At 39.6% G+C, this 22,238-nt stretch overlaps 1 protein-coding gene across 7 annotated transcripts in view; it reads left to right on the top strand.

Annotated features, from left to right (window-relative positions):
* SMARCA1 (SWI/SNF related, matrix associated, actin dependent regulator of chromatin, subfamily a, member 1) overlaps positions 1–22,238 on the top strand; it is a 117,553-nt gene that overhangs the window by 24,844 nt on the left and 70,471 nt on the right. For 5 of the 7 annotated variants that reach the window (XM_045295848.1, XM_004713067.4, XM_045295850.1 and 2 more), the window contains 8 exons: positions 598–824; positions 1,756–1,877; positions 6,091–6,243; positions 8,749–8,881; positions 12,590–12,738; positions 14,317–14,436; positions 19,137–19,247; positions 20,101–20,214. In XM_045295848.1, the coding sequence (XP_045151783.1) occupies positions 598–824; positions 1,756–1,877; positions 6,091–6,243; positions 8,749–8,881; positions 12,590–12,738; positions 14,317–14,436; positions 19,137–19,247; positions 20,101–20,214 (1,129 nt within the window). The remainder of the gene's footprint in view (positions 1–597; positions 825–1,755; positions 1,878–6,090; positions 6,244–8,748; positions 8,882–12,589; positions 12,739–14,316; positions 14,437–19,136; positions 19,248–20,100; positions 20,215–22,238) is intronic. The other 2 variants (XM_045295849.1, XM_045295853.1) reach the window with 2 other exon arrangements.

Raw genomic sequence — 22,238 nt, 5'->3', positions numbered from 1 at the left:
GCCTCAGAAATGGGGATTGCTTTTAGCTTGAATAAAAGAGGATACCACCTATCAGCAAAGACATAAGTTGTATATAGAATATTATCAGGCAGTTTCTAGTGATAGAGCTTGAGGGAATAAGTTTACAGGCAGGATTCATGTTAAAATGCTCCAATGTTACGTGTTTCTTGTTTCTGCTGATTAGATGGATAGTTGTCCCTTGAACAGCACTAGTTTGATTATGTGGGCCCATTGATATGCGAAATTTTCCTCCTGTTGCTATGGAGGTGAACTCAAGTGTTATAGCTCCTTGAGATGCCATGTGATGCTAATCATCTCTGCATGAGCAGTTTGTCTAGATGAACAGCTCGAGTGGAGATGAGTAGCGATGACATGGTTTTTAAGCAGATTCTCATAACACTGGAGCTCACCACAATAACAACTGGAAATTAAAGCCCGTGTTGTTCAAGGGTCAACTAGTCTCATATCCAATCTTGCTGAACCTCTTGAAATGAGAATCCCAGCTGGTCACCAAAGGGACATTTCTTTCTGATCACTCAATAGCTGATGGCTATTTATTTATTTATTCTGATGGTTAGTTCTTGTTTTCAACTTCAGGTATACAAAAATCCTGATGAAAGATATTGATGTTTTAAATTCGGCTGGCAAGATGGACAAGATGCGACTCTTAAACATTCTGATGCAACTCCGAAAGTGTTGCAATCACCCCTATCTGTTTGATGGTGCTGAACCTGGTCCACCGTATACCACTGATGAGCACATTGTCATCAACAGTGGGAAAATGGTCGTTCTGGATAAACTGTTGGCCAAGCTCAAAGAACAAGGTGAGTACTTAAGCTTTTTGTGCCTATGATAAATTCATATTAATGACTTGTACAAGACAAGTGACATTGTCTTCATTCTTTCCTTCCTTCATTCACTCATGGAACCAACATTGAGTACTTACTGTTTGCCAGGAAGTGTGCAATGGGTTTATTGTACACAGATGATTAAGACAAGAGTCTTTGCCTTGGAGAAGCTCACAGTGTAGTGAGGAGGGCAAACCTGTAATAAATAGCTGGCAGTTCACGGTGTAAAATGTAAATGTAAAATTCATATGTAAAATGCTTAGGAAGTGGGAAATGGGGAAGCCTTCACAGAGATGGCATTGGAGGTGAGCAATGGAGTATGTGGAAGAATAAGCCACGTGCAGAAGGAACGGCAGTCCTTTTCAGGGCAGAGAATCAGAGTTGTAAATAAGTTTATGGGACTTGGGGTAGAGGAGAAGTAGATGATTCAAGGAAGATGGAATGGGTCCAAAAGCAAACCTAAAGGAGTTTGCACTGGAATTTGAAGAAGGAACAGGAGTCACTGAAGATCAGGCTGTGGAGAGGGACACTCAACGGGTGTAAGGAAGAGAACTCTGGAGGAGATGGATTGAGCATGAAAGCACAGAAACAGGAGACTAGTTGAGACAATTGGGGTTCCCTGTGAGAGATCGCATGGCACATTACTCAGCCTCAGGACAGAGTTGAGGCCGACTTTAAATCATCTCAGTATGTGTGTGGGGTGGGGTGGGGGTGGGATTTGAAGACATTAAAAATGTGTAATTCAACAAATGTGTAATTCTCTGTAGCCCCCCCTTGAAATGTAGGGGTGTGTGTGTTGTGCTCATATTCTGTATTACATTTCATAATGTTTTAATATTTGGGGTGACTTGCAAGCTTGTTTTACACAAGTTGGGTAATTTGTGTGATTTCTGGTGAAATGTTTTAGGTTCCAGGGTTCTAATTTTCAGCCAGATGACTCGCTTACTGGACATTTTGGAGGATTATTGTATGTGGCGTAATTACGAGTATTGTCGACTCGATGGACAAACCCCACATGAAGAAAGAGAGGTAAGGAAGCGAAAACACAAGGCGTCTAAAATCAGCAGTCCATCACGCAGGGTCGTGCGTCGTTTGATAGGGTTGAACTTTGGCCTTTTCTTATTGCTCACTATCATCTCTTTCGTTTGGCTTCCCGTCCATCAACTCCCCATAAACGCTCCTTTCTGGGCTTTCTCAAGGCATTCTCCCTTACTGAGAGGACACCACATGGTTCCATCCTTACCTCCTCTAGCCCTTGTTCTCTGACCCGTTGGGCGACTGGTTCTTGGCTTACTCGCTGACCTCTGGCTATGTTTTCTGTTTGGTTCTTGATCTGCCCCCTCCAGCAGACCCTCAGCCATTCCTGGAGTTTCACAGACGAGATCTTGCCAGTTTTTGGAACCCTAAAGGCACATGAAACTTAGTCATTTGTGAAGGGAATGATCTTGATCTTTTAGTGTGTATGCCAAAAGTACACACGTTAACATGGGTACAGGTGCTTAGGATGAATCTGGATCCTAGAACACAAAAAGGTTGATGTGCATGGGTGGAACACTTGGCTGGTGAGTAAGCCTACCTAGCACCCAGTCTTTGTCAACTTTGGGGATTCCTACTGATGTTTAGATTTTTTATCCCTCATGAATGTCATGGGTTGAGTGAATTTTCAACCCTTTCAAGCACTTCAGTATGTTTTGAGGGCTTTGCTGTTTGCTTTCCATTTTTCTGTGATCTTGCAGGACTCTGTCTTTGGCTTCTGTCCTAAGACACGTTTTGGGGAAAAAATCATGAAATGATGTAGTAAAAATGCATGGAACTGAGTTTTCAGATGAGCTGAATTTTGACAAGAGTGCCACTATTTTGTAACACGTGCCAGGCATTTCATCCTGCGAGCCTCAGGAGCTGTCCTGATGTTTGTGGTTGTGAGGGACCATCGAGTTGGTTCCAACTCATAGCAGTTCCATGGGCAGCAGAAGGAAACACTGCCTGGTCCTATGGTATCTTCATTCTCGTGTTTTCTTTGAGCCCATTGGTGCAGCCGCGGTGCGAATCCATCTTGTCAGGGGCCTTCCACTCCACATTACAATATGTCCAAAGTATGTTGAGACGAAGCCTCACCATCCTGGCTTCTCAGGAACATTTTGCCTGTAACTTTATTTTCATTGCCGACTCATGGCGACCCTATAGGACACGGTAGAACTGCCCCCTGTGAGTTTCTTAAGACTGTCACTCTATGAGAAAAGAAAGCTCCGTCTTTCTCCCAAAGAGTGGCAAGTACTTTCAGACTGCTGACCTTGGAGATCGCAGTCCAACAAGTAACTACTAAGCCACCAGGGCTCCTCTGTAACTTTTACAAGGATACTATTCATGCCATTGCTACCTTTTTGATAATGTTATGCAGATGAGTGGGTATATGAGGTAAGTACATCTGCATGTCATGAAATTGCACATGGTGTCTTTCTACTTAGCAACAGTGGGCTTCTGTCCGTTGTGATGCTTTCCTTTGGAAGCCTGGCTAGAGTAGAGGATCTATCCACAGCGTCCGCACACACCTCCATTTCATATGAAAGTTGCTCCTGTTGAACCGACTGTGAGGAAATTATAAGGATGAAAATGACTGCAGATGGGACATTTCAGATCTTACCCGGTTTCCTGCACCATAACAGTTTTCTCTCTCTGAAGTGGTACTTGAAGCCTAGCTGGCTTTTCGTTCCTTTGTTTCCGAGAAGGAGTTTCTTGGAATTGACATCGAGTAGAGTACCTTGGAGGAGGCGGCCTTCTTCCTGGAATGAATTTGCTATTCAGGCAGAACATTTGGTGCTTTTGGACCTCAAGTAGCCAATTTGCTTTTCTCGTCCATCTCTCTGCTCACGCATGTTGTATACTCAACCTACTGTTGTCCAGATGATTCTGCTTTTAAACATTTCAAATAATGTTATCTCTTCAGCATTGTTGGGTTAAATATGTTGAGTTTAAATATGGAAATGGCCAGCCTCCCCATTAGGGCATTGTCCACACACTCATTTCACTGATTAGTCCCATGAGCAGAAGACCACATCGGAGTCCTGACTCTTAATTGCTTACTGGTTCTTAATGTACTATCCGTTCCCAGTAGCTGGCAGATTTGTCCTTTATTCCAGGTAAGCTCAGCGAGTTCAGTCTCTGGTTATCCTGACTCATTTCCTATAACCTTAATTGGCCTTGGCACCCTTGGAGGTAAAGGGAGCAATGCTTGTCAAGCACTTAAGTAAGAACTAGGCAGCTCTCAGGATTCAGTTGAATTCTTCTAACAGCTCAGTAAAGTACTGGGATCATATCCTCTACCCACTGTGCCTCAGGGAGGTTAAATGCTTCCCTTGAACACACGTATTCAAGCCCAGATTGTATCGAAAACCTTTCACTAATTTCCTGTGCACTAAGTTGCCTTTCGCGGGACCACCTCTCTGTGTGCTGTAATGATGACTGCAATAGGAGCTGTCTTGTCTGCTCCAACCCCACCAGTCATTTCTTATTGTGTGCCATTGAGTTGATTCTGACTTACAGTCACCTGATAGGACCAGGTGGAACTGCCCTTTAGTGTTTCTCATGCTGTTATCTTTATGGGAGCAGATCACCAGATCTTTTCTCCATTGGCTGGCTCCCTCCATTTAGAAAAAGGTGTTACTCTCTTTTGTGACTATGAAAAGTGGTATGTGATTGATGAAGGAAATTTAAAAAATGCAACTGTTTCTTGCCAATCTTACACACACACACACACACACACACACACACCCCACACACACCTCTAAGTAGTTGATAGGACCCCTGGTGGCATAGTTGTTATGCTTGTAACCAGTCAGCCGGAAGACAAAGCTTTCTACTCTCATAAGGAGTTACAATCTTAGAAACACAAAGAGGCTGTTCTGCTGTGTCCTAGAGGGTCAATGAGTTGGAATCAACTAGAAGGCAATTAATATTTATTTGGCAAGTAGTTGATAAGGAGCCCTGGTGGTGTAGTGAGCTCTGCATTGAGCTGCTAACCACAAAGCCATTGGTTTGAACCTATCATTTACCTCTCAGGAGAAAGATAGGCCGTCTGCTCCCACAAAGATTCAAAGTCTTGGAAACCCCAAAGGGGCAGTTCTATTCTGGTCCTGTAGGGTCATTATGAGTTGGAATCTATTCGATGGCAATGGATTTGAAAGTAATTGATAACATTAGTTATATACAGTTCAGAATCCTGTTAAAATTTTATTCACCATTATATTGTGGTTGCCTATGTCAGTAAAAAGAAATCATTGTGAAGATAATTTTCGTCTTATAGTTCATCCTATGAATGTATACTTTATCCCCCTAAGTTTCTTCCAATTTTTCACTAAAATAATAATGCTAAAATGAAAGTCCTTAGAATCTTTTTGCACAGAAGTGGAAACTGGGTCAAAGGGTATGAACACTTTTAAGGCTCTTGATGCGTATTACATTGCTTTCCAGAAAACATGCACTACTTTACACTCCCAGCAGCCCATCTCTCCACCCCCTCGCCAACATAGAGTAGTCTCATTTCTTTTAATCTTCAGAAAACGGTATTGTGTTTTCATTTGCATTTATTTGATCACTAGTAGGCTTAATCATTGTCTGTGTTTATTAGGCAGTTGTATTTGTTCTTCCATGTATTACCTGTTTTCATCATTTTTCTATTGGGGTGAGTGTTTTTCCCATTCATTTGTATGTGATCTTCATCTAGTGAAGATAATAGCATTCCATTAATTTGGAAGGCTCTTTACTAAACATTCCTGGATTGCCTTTCTAATTTTCCTCATTACTTATGTGTTTACGCTTTTTCATAAGACTGAAATAAAACTTCCCTCTTATCTGTTACTCTTCTTATTTCTTAAATCTTTTTTATCTCTTGATTTTCTAAGTGACACCTTCTTTATCAAACCTCCATAAATTAATGGAAGTAGAGATTTCTGATACGTCACCCTCCAAGATCTCAGTTTTCACTCTGATTGTTTTAAAATCAGTGGTTTGTGATACGCATAGTTAAATCTGTTGATGTGATTATTCTAAGCTTGTTTCTAGTGAAATGAACTTTTAACGGTTAGGGGTTTTATGTAATCATGTAAAAGGATGTTTACGTATTTTTGAATATGTGTTGTCAAGTGTGTATACAAGTTACCATTTTTCATTGTTTTTTATGGACTATTGTAATATTGTTTGATTTTTTTTCTATTTTTCTCCTATTCCCTTTGGCAATTACAAAAAGGATGCAATTGAGGCCTTTAATTCTCCTGGCAGTAGCAAATTCATCTTCATGCTGAGTACCAGGGCTGGAGGTCTTGGCATTAACTTGGCCAGTGCTGATGTGGTTATAATCTACGATTCAGACTGGAACCCACAGGTTGATCTGCAAGCTATGGTTAGTAATCTTTAAAGATGTCACACATCTATCTTTGCACCAAATACTGTTAATATTTATATTGCACAGAGATCATTTAAGATAAAAGTGGTAACAATTTAGGGTGGGGTATTTATTGATAAATTGTTGATAAAGTAGACTATTGTGGGAAACAAAGTTGCTGTACTAATTGCAAAAACTAATGAACAACAAATACACAACAATGGATAACCTTTGTGGGTCCCTTTTGACTAAAAATGTCCACCCATTCTTGGAGAGTGACTACGAAAAGGATTCAATAGGTGATCTCTCCCTATTATTCTGTTCAACAATTGAATATCTTATATTGTGTAGTACTTAAATTGAGAGATGCTGGAATTTTAACTTTTGTGACATAACAGTTGGGAAAAGGAAGTAAAAGAGAAGAAAGGAATATAGCTACTAAAGATAATAAAGCTAATAATAGCTAATAAAAGGACGTGGCTATGTTGGTGACTTAGGAATACTATCAGAAATGATCCTGCATTTCCCGCCCACACTTAATTTTTTCCCCTTTCACCATGATAGGTTATTCCTTCGGTACAAGAGGGCTTTAAAGTGTTCACTGAACAATGGAATTTAAAGATAATGGATTTTTTTCCCCCAGGAACCTTTGAACTGTGGTATTATTTCTTGAAGAAGAACCCACAACCTTTCCTAATATGACTCATTTTTAAGATAAAGAATATCCTTTCTGAAGTTAAAAGATGTAAAATATATATGCACTGAAAAGCCAAGACATGTTGAGGTTTAGCCAGATTTGTAAGCTAGACCAGAATATGTATACTGGTACAGACAAGAGCTCATAACATAGGGAATTCAGAACAGATAAACCCGTCAGGACCAATAAGGGGAGCAGCGATACTAGGAGGGTAAGGGAAGGTGGGGAGAGTAAGGGGGAACCAATCACAATGATCACTGTATGGTCCCCCTCCCAGGGGGACAGATAGCAGAAAAGTGCGTGAAAGGAGACTGTGGTCAGTGTAAGACATAGAAAAAAAAAATCTAAATTATCAAGGGGACATGGAGAGGGAGGATGGGGGAGGGAGGGGGCGGGAATGAGCTGTAACCAAGGACTCAAGTAGAAAAAAAATGTTTTGCAAAAGATGATGACAACATATATACAGATGTGTTTGGCACCATGATATATATATATATATATGGATTGTGATAAGAGCTGTAAGAGGCCCTAATAAAATAAAAAAACTAGAAGAAAAAAGAAAAGCCAAGACAGTGGACAGTCTCATTGGGAGCCATGAAAAGTTGTGTGCCAACAAGGGGGTACATCAAAGTCCCTTTCAAAAGTCCTGTCCTTTCATCACCTTCAAGAGATGAAAAATATTGACCCCTGGGTCATTTTTAAGTCAACATGCTTGGGCATAATTATTCTTCGGGGATTGTATTAAACTACTTGTTCATGTGGCTAAGTGGGAGTAAGTCCAGCAGTTAGTGACAGTGTTCACTGAGAGGGCAGTAGAGTTGCAAAGTTGGTTAGACTGCAGCGCTTCCAGGATTTGAGTCAGGACTTTGGAAAAATGTGTCGTGGGTTACATTTTCTTTGCTTGGGCTGGGTTGAAACTTTGGCATGGGGCACCGGTGTTTTTATATTTATTTAGTTCAAGTTTGTTTTGAACCTTGTTTCTTTGCTTTGTGCTCTCCCTGCCTCCCCTCCCCACCTATTTTAGCATCTGGAACGTTGAAAAGAGCATGCTGAGTGAGATTAGCCGCCAAAGGACAAACATTGTTACATCTCATTTATGTGAAATGAGCACACAGAGAGAAACTAAAAATGCGTAGGAGTTGAGTTTGCTTTGTTGAGAGTTTTTGCTTAGGGGTCAGTAAGTTTACCATGAGGGTGATCAAATGGTTGCCCAATTTGAAGGATGCAATCTGTGCGATGGAATTGTATGCATCTAGAGATCACAGAACTGGTGGCTTTTGCCGTGTATATTTTGGCCACAATAAGAATAAAGAAATGAAGTTAAAAAAATACTCTTAGCTGTTTTTATACTGACCGAAGTAGCCACCTGTCACTTTTACCATGGAGGCAGTTATAGACCATTCGCCAGTCAGGTCTCTCATTAATTTTTAGGACCCCTTCCTGCTTACTCCGGAATTGCCTCAGTAAGCAGAAGGAACTGCTTGATGAGAAGATAAAGCAGGCTTTGCCACCACAGCAACCTTTGCTGACTACCTTGCATCTCATAAAAGCCTGGGAGTTTGGAAGATGTTTGTATAGAGAGGCTTAAGTTACTTAGTAACTTAATTCAGGAGCTTTCTCATTAATGGTACTCTGTAATATGTGCAGATTTTTTCCGTTCTCAGGGCATCTTTAGATATTCTTAATATTCATCATCCTTTCCGAAGTGGCAGAGAATGAATTTAATTTTCAACTGATTTTAGCGTATGCTGCCTATGTGATATACATTTTATCTGGACTATCCAAAAATCTTATCTTCGGGTGTCTTTTTTTTCCTCTGCTACTAGGATCGAGCACATCGTATTGGTCAGAAGAAGCCAGTACGTGTATTTCGCCTTATCACTGACAACACTGTTGAGGAAAGGATTGTAGAAAGAGCTGAGATAAAACTGAGACTCGATTCCATTGTTATACAACAAGGTATTTATATGCATGCTCTAAATTTTGAGATGGTTTGACCCTCCAAAAGGCCTGTGATTTTCTTCAAGGGAAGTTATTTTTAATAAAGGTTGACCAACCTTGCAATTTTGGTGAGTACCAAAGCTCCGTTTTGAAAAAACTACTAGTTATTTAAAGCTTCCTAGCACAAACCCTCACACTCAACATAGTAAGCAGATCTTTTAGAATCTTTAGTGTATATTTCAATGTCAGCTGTATTCTTTTGCAATTCAATGCAGAACCCAGGTTTGGATTAGGTCCTCAATCTCCTGAGGGTGGGGACAGTGGTAGCTAAAAAAGAACACTACTGGGAAATGGAGCCCTGGTGGTATAGTGGTTACAAGTTGGGCTGCTAAGCACAAAGTCAGCAGTTTGAAACTACCAGCTGCTCTGTGGGAGAAAGATGAGGCTTTCTACTCCCATAAAGCATTGCAGTCTTGGAAACCCACAGGGGCAGTTCTATCCTGTCCTATAGGGTTCCTGTGAGTTGGCATCAACAAGATGGCAGTGACAGAGAGCCTGGGAAATGGACAGAATTTGAAATGTGGATTATGAGTCATAATTTTTAAATATCAAAGTTAAATTTGATAACTACTACAGTTAGTGTATCTTGTTTTAAGGAAATGCACTCTTAACTATTCAGTGGTAAAGTAAAAAGTTTCTGGGTGGTAAAAATTGTGAACCTCCTCAGCTAGTTTAAGTCCATCCAGTGGAACCTTGGAAGAAAGGCTTGGTGTTTTATTTAAAAAAAATAAGCCATTGAAAATCCTGTCGAACACAGTCCCACTCTGATGATCATGAGATCACCATAGTCAGATTTAGCTTAATGGCAAATAGTTCTCCAAACCCCACAAACCAAACTCACTGCCATAGAGTCAGTTCCAACTCAGTGACCCTATAGGACAGCATGGAACTGCTCCTGCAGGTTTCCTAGACTGTACTTCTTTATAGGAGTAGAAGGCTCCATCTTTCTCCTGTCAAGCAGCAAGTGGGTTTGAACTGCTGACTTTGCAGTTAGCAGGTCAATTCATAGCCAGTATGCCACCAGGACTGAAAAGGACAGAGGGACAGATAAAATGGTATTGACAGATTATAGAGTATTTATGGTAGTTCCTTGTTTTATTTTGCCAAAATTTCCTGTGGATTTAAAAATCATAGTGAAATAATGCATCCCCCCTCCTCCCCCTACCCCGTAGTTTGTCTTTTGAAGTACCTGCTGTTATTGAGTGAGAAAATGTCTAGTTTCAAATGTTTTAATATATACACATAAGTTGAAAAGTACTGCTAGTAGGTTTCCAGTTCATATATACATGGATTTATTCCACCCAACAAGTTTAAACACATGTCTGTGATCAATGGATAGCTACAGCCACGTCCTCTCAGTAATACGCTTGTCTTAGTCCCCATGGGGCACCTTTGAAAATATACTTTTTGTGTCATGGAAAAATACAGTGTTGGGGTCAGGGCTAGTAAAAATTTTAACAAGTGGCCATCTTCCCAAATCATTGGAGCGTTGCAACCACTTTATGAGTCTGCTGCCCCATAGAAAACAAATTGTTAAATCCGGCTATCCCAGAGGATGTACACTGGTACAGATAAGAAACCGATAAAACACAACTTTCCTCTAGTTCTTTAATGCTTCCTTGCCCCCCACCCCCATCATGACCTCAATTCTACCTTACAAATCGGATTAGACCAGAACATGCACACTGCTAGAGATAAGAGCTTGCAACCCAGGGAATCCAGGATAGATCAACCCCTCAGGGCCAACAATGAGAATAGAGTTACCAGGAGGATTAGGGGAGGGTGGGTGGGGGAGAGGGGGAATCGATCACAAGAATCAAAATATAACCCCTTCCCAGGGGAATGGACAATAGTTAAAGGGGTAAAGTGAGACATTGGACAGTGCAAGACATGGAAAAATAATAATTTTTAAATTATCGAGGGTTTGTGAGGGAGGGAAAAAATGAGGAGCTGATACCAAGGGCTCAGGTAGAAAGCAAATGTTTTGAGAATGATGAGGGCAACAAATGTACAAATGTACTTGACACAATGGATGGATGTATGGATCGTGATAAGAGTTGTATGAGCCCCCAATAAAATGATTAAAAAAATTTAAAGAAAAAGAAAAAAATGGATAAGTCACCATATGGCTTCATTTAACAACAACAACAACAACAACAAACCCCCAAACAATGTCTCTTTAGGGGATCTGGTAGGCCAGTTCGGTTCAAAGCAGTGGGGTCAGAAGGCTATGGCAATTGTGGGGACTTCAAATGGGTAATCTTGATGTTTTTTCTCAAAGGACACAATGATGACCATAGGGCCTTATTAGGAAAAAGTTTTAAGAAAACTGCATTAGTGAGAAAAAGGCCAGGGAAGTTGTGATGAGGATCCCCCCCATCATAACATTGATCCTTGTTCATTCTTTGAGGGTAGTAAGCACTGTCTTATGAGAGTTCTCTCAGGAAACCTTTATCATACATCCACCCTACAGCCCTGATCATATCCTTCAAGTTGTTCCCCAAACTTAAGAACACTGTGGCGATACTGGGAGCATAGAGGGAGAGTGGGTTGGAAAGAGGGAACCGATTACAAGGAACTATATGTGACCTCCTCCCTGGGGGATGGACAACAGAAAAGTGGGTGAGGGGAGATGTAGGACAGGGCAAGATATGACAAAATAATAATTTATAAACTATCAAGGGCTCATGAGGGAGGGGGAAGCGGGGAGGGAGGGGAAAAATTGAGGACCTGATGCCAAATGTTTTGAGAATGATGAGGGCAATGAATGTACAAATGTGCTTTACACAATTGATGTATGTATGGATTGTGATAAAAGTTGTATGAGCCCCTAATAAAATGATTAAAAAAAAAAGAATACTGAAAGTCAACATCGTTCAAGTCCCTTGAGGATGCCAGAATTACCGATTTGCTCTGGTGTCCTCAAGGAGCACAGAATTTTCAGAGAAAGGTTAAAGAGATGGGGATGCTGGCTTAAAAAGCAGGTCAACCTCGTGTTAGGTGCTGTCCTATTGATTCCAACTTGAGGTCCCTTATGTACAGCCGAGCAGAACACTGTCCATCCTTACAGTTGTTTGTATGTTTGTGCCTCTGTGTCCCTTCATCTGGTGAGACCTAGATGAGGTCATGTCGAGAAGTAATAGTTTGTACACTTTGATAAAGGCTTCTATGATTTTTGTTTCAAGGAATGTCTTTTCATACTCAGCAATTTGATCTGAAAAATGTTCCTGTCCTTTTGGCTTTTAACTGAATTTTATAGGGAAAAAAAAGAATATTCAAACAATAAAAAGTATGGTAGAAACCTGTGCCATTGCTCATTAAGAAAGAAACTTTAAGGATGACTGGTGTTCTGTTAACCTGGAACCTTGGTGCTGTGATGGTTCCGCATTGGGCTGCGATCTGATGGTCAGCAGTTTGAAACCAACAGCAGCTCCGAGGGAAAGCGATTGGGTTTTCTGTTCCCATAAACAGTGACAGTCTTGGAACCCCCAAGGGGGGGTCACTCTGAGTCAGCACTGACTTGATGGCAGTGAGTTGTGTTTCAATGTTCTGTTTCTATAAAGCTTTACTTATGATTACGTGGTGTAGTTTTTGATAAGAGCTTTCATGCTATGGTTTCTTTTGAATCTAATTAAATATGTGATTTCAAATTTTTTTTTTAATTAGGAAGACTCATTGACCAACAGTCTAACAAACTGGCCAAAGAGGAAATGTTACAAATGATACGACATGGAGCCTCCCATGTTTTTGCCTCTAAAGAAAGTGAGCTGACAGAGGAAAACATCACAACTATTCTGGAACGAGGGGAAAGGAAGGTTGGTTAGCATGACATTTCATTTCCATGATGAATTTCTGTAAGATGAGGATACTTCGGCATACTCATTATTCTAGCATTGGACTGAACTACATGTTTCATGTGACTCATGTACTCTCTCAGAATTCGTAGATTTGGTGTGGGGTTGGGTTTGATTTTTAGTGAGAAAGATTAAGAATCAGCCGTTAACAGTTTAGTAATCTTACACCTCATGCTTATTGAAAATATTGCTTAAAAGTCAAATAATCTTTCTGTTTAAAGACTTGTATTGAAAGACTGCAGTTTTTATTATATATTTTATATAGTGTATAACATATATATAATATATGATTTATAGATTAAGGAGCCCTGCTGGCATAGTGGTTATGAGTTGGGCTTTGAGCAGGATGGACTGCAGTTCATAACCACCAGCCACTTTGAGGGAGAAAGACAGGGCTGTCTACTCCCATAAAGTCTCAGAACCCCACCGGGTCAGTTCTCCCCTGTCCTGCAGGGTTGCTATGAGTCAGCATTGACTTGATGGCAGTGAGTTTGGAGTTTGGGAGCATTTTTTTTAAGTGGATTAGAACTTTATACTAATGTGTGGTATTAATGAAAAATTGTTTATGAATACTGCCAAAGCATTATGTATCAAAGTATCATAAGCTGTCTCAGAATACATGGGGTTTTGGTGTTGAATTTACTTTGAAAAATGATTATGCATAATGTCAAAGCTGTATAAAATAGATATAGTGTGATGTGCCCCCATGCAGACATCACCCAGTTCCAAGAACCGTCAACTTCGCCTCCAGCTACATCCCTTGAATAATTTCTCACCTTCCTGAATTATTTTGAAGCAAATGCCATATATAATATTACAACTCTAGGTATTCCACTGTGTATCTTTGAAATATACAGACCCTTTTTAAAAAATCATATAAAGTCCCTGTGTTGCAATTGGTTGATAGGTCATCTCTACCCCTGCCTCTTAACCTGTTGCTTCCCTCTCCCGTTTATGTAGTCTTTCCTTTGTCTTTGCTTTGATGAAGATCCTGGGTTGTCTTTGGAGTTGCCCATGGTCTGTATTTCGCTGCTTCCATCCCCATGGTGCATTTTGACACGTTTATTCATTTATGACAATTCTCATAAATTGGTTGGATTTTTCTTTAACGGTTTTACTAGCACTTCATACACACATCATACAATTCAACAATTCAATCACTGATTTTTTCCTTTTCGGAAGGCCTTTGTTTTTGTGCTCACATCCCAGATTGGGAGCAGTTAGTATGGCTGTGAACCACAAGGGAAATGTGCTTGCTTTTCTATTAGTATTAGGACTTGACCTCACTAAACGGATGCAGTAGAAATTATGACATGAGTACATCGTCCATGCTGGAAAAATTTGAAAGAAAGCCTCAGAAAAAGTTAAGCATGTAAAAAGTGATGTTGCTATTCAAGTTTGCAGCATTGCTTTCTTATTTTGTGACTTAACAGACTATTTCAGGTCAAAACCTGCCTCTTTGAAAAGGTAGAGAAGGCAGAGATTTTCTTTTATAAGCGAATCAATGGCAGTTTCTAACTTCAATGCATTCAACTTTAGACCGCAGAGATGAATGAACGCTTGCAGAAAATGGGAGAGTCGTCTTTAAGAACTTTCAGAATGGACATGGAACAAAGTTTGTACAAATTTGAAGGAGAAGATTATAGAGAAAAACAGAAGGTAACTCATCACCCTCAACCATTAGAAGCAGATTAGCATTTTCTCCCCATTGCAGCTATAAAGTCACACTGGTACCTGTTGCAACACCTCTGCTACAGATCTGCTATCTTGAATGTATTTTTCTGGTTTATTGTGGGCATCCCCACTATCATCATTCTTGCTGCGGCTGTGGCTGCTGCTGCTGCTCTTCCTACTAATCTTGATCTTGAGGAGCAGTGTCAGATTATGGTGGCGTTCCTGAACTCTGGAGCTGAAATCCCAACTCCATCACTAATTATGTGACTGGGAGCCCAGTCTTCAGACCTACCAAATGGAAGATCTGGTAGTTGGGGATCACAGTGTTATTCTTAGGATTAATATTAACAATATTAATATTAACACAGAGACACTTAAATACCAGAAGGACTTAGTTAGATATATACTCTTGGGCATGAACTGAAGGATTTTGCCTATTATTTCTCATGTGTATATTTTAATATGTTCATGCCTGAACCACAAGGGTGTATTGATGAAATGGGAGATTTCATTCATTCTCTGTCTCTCTTTTCTTAAAGGTAAATAGAAATTAAGGCTATCATAGTAAAAAAGCTTACCTGTGAACTCACTTCAGATTTTGAGAAAATTTGCAGAAACACTAGAGAATTCCCTATCTTCCTCTCTACTTTTTCTATCATTAACCTCCCGAATCATAGTGTCACAATCACCTGAGAAGTCATGGAAAAATTCCCTTTAGTGCCCTATTTACCCCCCTGTTCCATGTAGGCTCACAGACAGCAGTGTTGCTCTTGTATCTCCTTAGTCTCTTACAGTCTGTGACAGTTCCATGGTCTTTAATGACCTCGACACCTCTAAGGTGGTGTGCTGGTCAGTTATGTTGTAGTGTGTCTCTCTCTTTAGGCTGTCTGATCTTTTCTCACAATTCGAGAATTATACTTGGTTTTCCCTACAATGTTGGATCTTTCTTAGAGTGCATTATCCTCAGTACATCTATGATAGCAATGTGGCTTATGACTGGGGATGTTAGCCTGGATTGAAGTAGTCTTGCTGACTTTGTACATTGTAAAGGTCCTGTTTTCCCCATTTTAATTGGTGTATATTGTGAAGGAGATACTCCACAAACGTATTCCCATTAATTCTGGCCCCTATTGGAGGAGCTTGCCTGCCATATGTGGGATAATCTTTGCCTGGCGACAAGTTTTTTTCCTCTCACCCAATTACAACGGGAAGTTACCTGTCAGAGCTGTCTGTTTTCCCCCATCTTTTAATTTCAGTTACTTATTTATATCAGAATGGACTTCTAGATATTTATTTTACTTTTGAGCTGTCATCTAACTATCATCATTAACTTTGTTGCTCCAGTTGTTCCATAAAGTGGCTCTGAATTAATTTTTTTAACTGGCCTAATGAATTTTATTAAAATAAAAAATAATTCATAGGTATTGGTTTTACCGAAAAGTAGAGGTTGGGGGTTGCAGTTTCAATTATTATGCTGAGGATGCTTGGTTGCTGTTATTGCTCCTGATGATTTTTTTTTCTTGGCTCATATCTGGTGGTTCTATCTAGAACCTTGACCCAGACTGCTTGCTTTTTACCATGATGAGATGGAGTTGATGGCATATCCACACAGGGGAGAAGTTATCTTCCTAATAAGCTTTTTAGATCTCATTATGTGATAAGAATTTTATTAATTTTGCAGTGATTCCTGCAGCTTATTTGTACTAAGAGTTTTGTAAAGTTGAAAAAAATTAAGCAAACGGTGAGTCTAAATATCAGTGGAGCTACTCTACATTCTTAGAAGAAAATGCAACTTAGTAAATACCTGTCTTTTCTAATGTAACAAATGTTCTTAGGTAAAGTGCTTCTAATTCTACCAAAATAATGCTATATAGAGATATCAAAAACTAAACTCTAATAAATGTACAAATGTGCTTTATACAATTGATGTATGTATGGATTCTGATAAGAGTTGTATGAACCCCTAATAAAACGATTAAAAAAACAAACAAACAAACCAAACTCACTGCCGTTGAGTAGATGCTTACTCATACTGACCCTATAAGACAGGGTAGAACTGCCCCTGTGAGTTTCTAGGACTCTAACTCTTTACGGGAGTAGAAAGCCCCATCTTTCTCATACTGTATAGCTGTAGCACTGGGAAAAAACCTCACTACCATCAAGTTGATTCCAACTCATGGTGGCCCTGTAGGACAGAGTCAAACTTTCCCTTGTGGGTTTCTGAGACAACAAATCTTGGCTTCCTTCTAATGAGTGTCTGGTGGTTTCGAACTGCCGACCTTGCCATTAGCAGCTCAACTCATAAATGGCACCAGAGCTCCTGATCTGTAGATTTAGAGAAACTTTAATAAAAATGATGATGATGACTTGCATTTGTATAGTTGAGTGCTTGCCAGTAATTTTCCTATCCAAAATTTTATCTGAGCCCGACCCCCCCAATACTGTAAACTGAGATCTGATTTCATTGTCTCTTCATCTTTATTAGGTAGGTTTTCAAAATAGTTTCAAATTTTAAAAACCTGGGAGAGTATTGTTTACATGTAAGTCATGAATGTAGCAATACAATGAGATAGGTTTTCATATCTGATTTGCCACACCACTTTCATTATTAGATAACCATACCTAGGTAATTAAATCATGGCTGATGTTGCTCCTCGAGTAAATTAACTTAATTAAGTTTGTATTATTATGATCTTGTCTAAAACAAACAAGGTCAGTATGACCTACTCTGCTTTGGAAAGTTCAGGAATTGGCTCTTAAGTTTTATTTCCAGTCTAAATCCCTAGGCCTTCAGACAAGCATATGTGGGTTTGCTAACTACATTACTTTTAGAAAGTTAAATTGTTAATTACTTTGCTTTTATCAACTTGAGGAAAGGTTCATTGGTTATTTATTGTAAAGTTTTCCCATTGCTGTCACTTCGTATTAATTCATCTGAAAAATAATACAAACAAATATTGTTTTGCTGCTCTGGGTGTTTCTCATTTTACTTAAACATCACATTATAAAGTTTCTACCTCATAGACTCTTTGAAGATAATTTAAAAGTAATTTCCTTTGACCTTGCTTGTAACTCAAAAATTCTGTCAGTAGCATCTAGGGCAGTTACCCTTGGTGAATGCTGTTACCCCTTTCAGGAGAGGGAATCTCACTAGTGCATATTCTCTTGTTCTTAGAAAACGTCTTTGACTTTTGAGTTTCTTGAAGGGAGGGATTATTCTATGAAGTATATCCCTGATGCTGACTTGACACGTCATTTGTTAAGTTATATTGAGGAGCAGTTTACTTTCTTGTAACTCTTCACATTTGTTTTAATCTTATGAATCAACAAAGAACTCTGTTCTTTTCTTTAAGTAGTAGTTACGTAATGTCGAGCAGCCCTGTAGAGCAGAGCCAAACTTGCCCCCATAGGGTTTCCCAGGTCATGAATCTTTAAGGCAGCTTCCATGCATTTTTCCATCAGAGTGGCGGGTGGGCCCAAACCACGGACATGTTGGTTCACAACCGGTGCCTAACCTTTGCACCACCAGGACTTCATTTTCTATATGATGGACTTGGAGAATGTCACCAGCATAGTTCTCTTCAGTCTTTACTTCTCCAGGCACTGGGAGAGTTTGTAGATCTCTAAGCATCTTAATCATATTAATTTATTATAAACTATGCCAAGGTTGATCTTACCAACTCTTAGAGAAGATCACACCAAGTTGGAACATAATGGCAAAATGCTCCAGGAACTCTTATTAGATCGACAGTTACGTGGCTCAAATGTCAGAAATGAGGTTATTTTCTAAGTCATATGGTAGTTGTTATTCACCCGCTACCTAACACCCCCTCCCCCCATAATCCTCCAGTTTGTTCATCCATCCTACAAGAGTTCTGTTCTGATCCTAGTTTATGTAAAGGCACAATAGGCGAGGCACTGTGAAATCAAGAAACTCAGCTGAACCTTATATTACTAGTTTGGCTTGCTCCCTGTTAAAGTGTCTTTTTTAGCTGATATTGGGGTAAGGTTTGTTGATACTATCAAATCTCTGTTCAGACAGCTTTGGATGTTTAATAATACCTTAAAATTGACTTGTGACTGCTGATACATATGGCCACATTTATTCCTTTCGATATAGTATTATTATTCCCATTTTGCAGATGGAGAAAATACGTCCCCCAAAGTTATCCAGTTGGTCAGGTGGCAGAAAGAACCAGGATTCAAAGCCTGGTCTTGCTGATTCCACTGACTTGTCCACTACACTGCAGCTGCCTTAGCAAAAGGTCGCATTTAACCATTTCTCTTGAGTCAAAGGACTAGGTCACAGTGATAGTCCTCCTTTACCTCTGTCCCCTGTTTTCTCATTCACAGTGTGATGCTTCCTGCTGTAGTAACTAACCTTGCTTTCTTTGATGTAAAATACTAACTGGATGGTACACATCCTTTGCAATGACTAAGGATGAACTCAAATTTAGACGTATTTTTAAAAACAAGCCCTAAGGACGAAAACTATCTTTGGAGCTGCACTTGGGCATACAGTACAATATTTTCAAACCTTAGAGGTTTCAATATGAGCTTATAATGCAACTTGTGATTGTTTCTCATGCCTTTGGTCTTCTTGCTTTGCTGAAACCCAGATGTGCTTTGTTTTTCGAGAACAGTGTGGAATAATGAAACCCTTTGTTCTTGTTTGTTGCGTGTAGCCTGGTATGGTGGAGTGGATCGAACCTCCTAAACGAGAGCGCAAAGCGAACTATGCAGTGGATGCCTACTTTAGAGAGGCTTTACGTGTCAGTGAGCCAAAGGCCCCAAAGGTAAAATGGTCTGAGGCCAGTTGTTCCGTCCTATAATAGAATTCTCTTGTAACGTGGTTTGTGATTTCGATGTACGTCATATTGTTGTTAGGTTGTGTCAAGTGGGTTCTAACTCACAGTGATCCTGTGTACAACAGAACAAAACCCCACCCAGTCCTGCACCATCCTCACAATTGTTGCTTGGTGTGAGCCCACTGTTTGTCCATCCTCCTTGAGGGTCTTCCTCTTTGCTGACCTCAGACGTTACCAAGTCTCCCATGCTCCGATTATGCTGTTGGGTTTCATTTTGAGTCGTACCCCATCAACCAATGAAGGTCCCAAAAGTTTTCCTCCATGGAAGTCGTGAGGGTCAACTCTACGTGGAGGAGGCAACTTTTCCCGAGTCCGGTTTTTAGCACCTTCCATTCTGAAGGGCTCATTTTCTCGCACTCTGATCATGTTTCTGCTCTCCCTAAGGTTTTCAGTGGCGAATCTCTCAGAAGCGGGCTCCCTATTCTTTTTTCCTAATCTGGTCTTAGGCTGAAAACTCTGCTGAAATCTGCCCACCATAGGTGACCCTGCTGATATCTGGAATACAGGTGGCATAGCTTCCAGCATCACAGCAATACACAAGGCACCGCAGTCCGACAAACTGAGGTGGGGGAGATGAACGTCGAACACTGACAAATCATAGTCCCTAAAATATAACAATATAGAAAAGTACTTGATATGCCACAGTCATATATAATGGATTTCATTGCGTTTCTTTTTCCATATATAAAATCAATAACAGCACATGAATATGTTCGCTTCATGCACTGAAAACAAATACAGATATATAATTATATATATAAAATTCATTTTGTTCCCACAGGCCCCACGACCGCCAAAACAACCAAATGTTCAGGATTTTCAATTTTTCCCACCACGTTTATTTGAGCTCCTGGAGAAGGAAATTCTGTATTATCGGAAGACAATAGGTTATAAGGTAATTTAAAAAATTTTAGATTAGCATTATATAATCTCAAACTAATGTAATCTATTAAGATAGAGTAGAAGGTCTTCCGTTTTAATGTAAGAACAAATCAGCATAGTGATGTTTTTAAAGCTAAAGCAGAGATTTAACTAGAAGTAAATCATTAGCTTACTGAGTCACCAATGGTATATCACTAAATGAGATTAATGTAGAATTACCTAGTACTTAAAAATAATAATAATAACAACAATAATAAAAATAGAGTCTATTACTCTACTAGTAATAGTGCTTGGATGATTAAAGTGTATGTAGGAAGAAAAAATGGTTTGTGCATAATAAGAAGTTAAAATGTGACATAATATGGGAAATTTTTGACTATTTTCTTTAATCTGACTCCAAATAGTATTTCTAGGTTTATTGCTGACCAATCGAGGAAAGCCTTGTTGGTTAATAGGAGTTTGTGGATACATTCTAGATGTTAAAGATACTGGTAAATAGAATAATGGATTCTGTACTTTAAAAATGATTGTTTGGAATTCAAAGCTCTTATTTATATAAAGTAGCCAATATCTTATTTTTTTGTGAGTAAAATTTAATATATACCACACACAGTCTATCACATGGAGATACTAAACATGCTGGATTATTCCATGGGTTGAAAAATGGTCTTCTTAGTGGATGGCAAGAAATGACCAATGATATCATAATCAGCATTATGTGCAAAACTGTAAGGATATTCACATGTAGGCTGTTATGCTGTTTTCTGTTTAATGAATTGGAAGCTGTGCTTGCAAAATTGGTTTTGTGAGCACTTTATTACTGTTGGAACTATGTATGACCAGTTGCCATTTCATTTAGTAGGCTGGAATGTGCCTCAAGGCTCCCTGGATCAAGATGTGTACTCATATGGAAGTCGTTGTGTTTATTTTAGACTAGAGTGGTGCTCTCTCTCCAGTGTGTCTACTACATTGCTCTTTGAAACAGAGAGCACCAAGCCTTGCTTTCTGTTTATGTTTCATAACTTAAAAAACTTAAGAGTAACAATAAACATAGGGTGGCTATAAGTGGTTAGTTATCATCTAGTTAGGGAACTATGATTAAATTGGACTGTATTTAAACCAACAAATCTAGATTAAAAAATTCCTTCTTGGGAAATTGTATAAGAGTAATGTAACCCTGGTTGAACATTCAGACCAGGCAGAAAGCCAGTTTCAAAGATAGTCAAAGCAGCGATATACCAGAAGAAGCAGGCAAGTTACAGGTTCAAACTGTAAAATAAAAGTAGTGAAATTAATAATAAAGTAGTTAATGAGATTTCATGAGTTAAACAAACAGCTATTATCCTTGTAAGGTACATGATAATTTTAGGCCTAGCGCATTTTTCCGTTCCTTTATTTAGTGTAGAATTTGTTTAGAAGAGAATTTGTTGGCATGTCAGGCCTCAGGGACTAGCAAACCAAATACACGTGTCGAGCATTTTATCATTTGTGAAATGCTGCCACGTGTACTCTGTTGGATTCATAACAACTTGTTGAGGGTAGGTCTTACCACGTCTGCTAACCACAAAGGTCAGCGATTCAAATCCACCAGCTGCTCTGAGGGAGAACGATGACAATTTCGGGAATGGTATGTAGGGTCACTAAGAATTGGAATAACCTTGCTGGTAGTGGAGCTTTTGGGGTTGCATAGTTGGAAACACAAGGTCAGAAAGATTCCATGACTTATTCAAGGTTACACGGCCAGCAGAGTTGTTGTGGGCGCTGGCCTTGAACTTAGACAGTCAGTATTCAAATGCTATGCTCTTTGTCCACTCGTATCATCTGGGCAATTTCTTCTTTTTTTCTTCTGGGAAATCTCTGCATGTGGTGTCACCGTGCCTGTTTCTGAAGTTCTTCAGTAAGGACTCTGGTAGCAGTGGGGTGGGGTATTGTTTGGGAGATGGACCAAGTGGTAGATAGCAGCCCCCAAACAAAATCACCCCTGATGACATAACTGTTTTTACTTCCTGATTGGAGAGACTGAGATTGTGTCCCTGT

This window comes from Echinops telfairi, unplaced genomic scaffold, assembly GCF_000313985.2.
Source record: "Echinops telfairi isolate 266 unplaced genomic scaffold, ASM31398v2 ScPeMD7_6080;HRSCAF=6971, whole genome shotgun sequence".
NCBI lineage: Eukaryota > Metazoa > Chordata > Mammalia > Afrosoricida > Tenrecidae > Echinops > Echinops telfairi.
The sequence above is the reverse complement of the archived record's forward strand: the minus strand, read 5'-3'. Positions and strand labels throughout refer to the sequence as shown.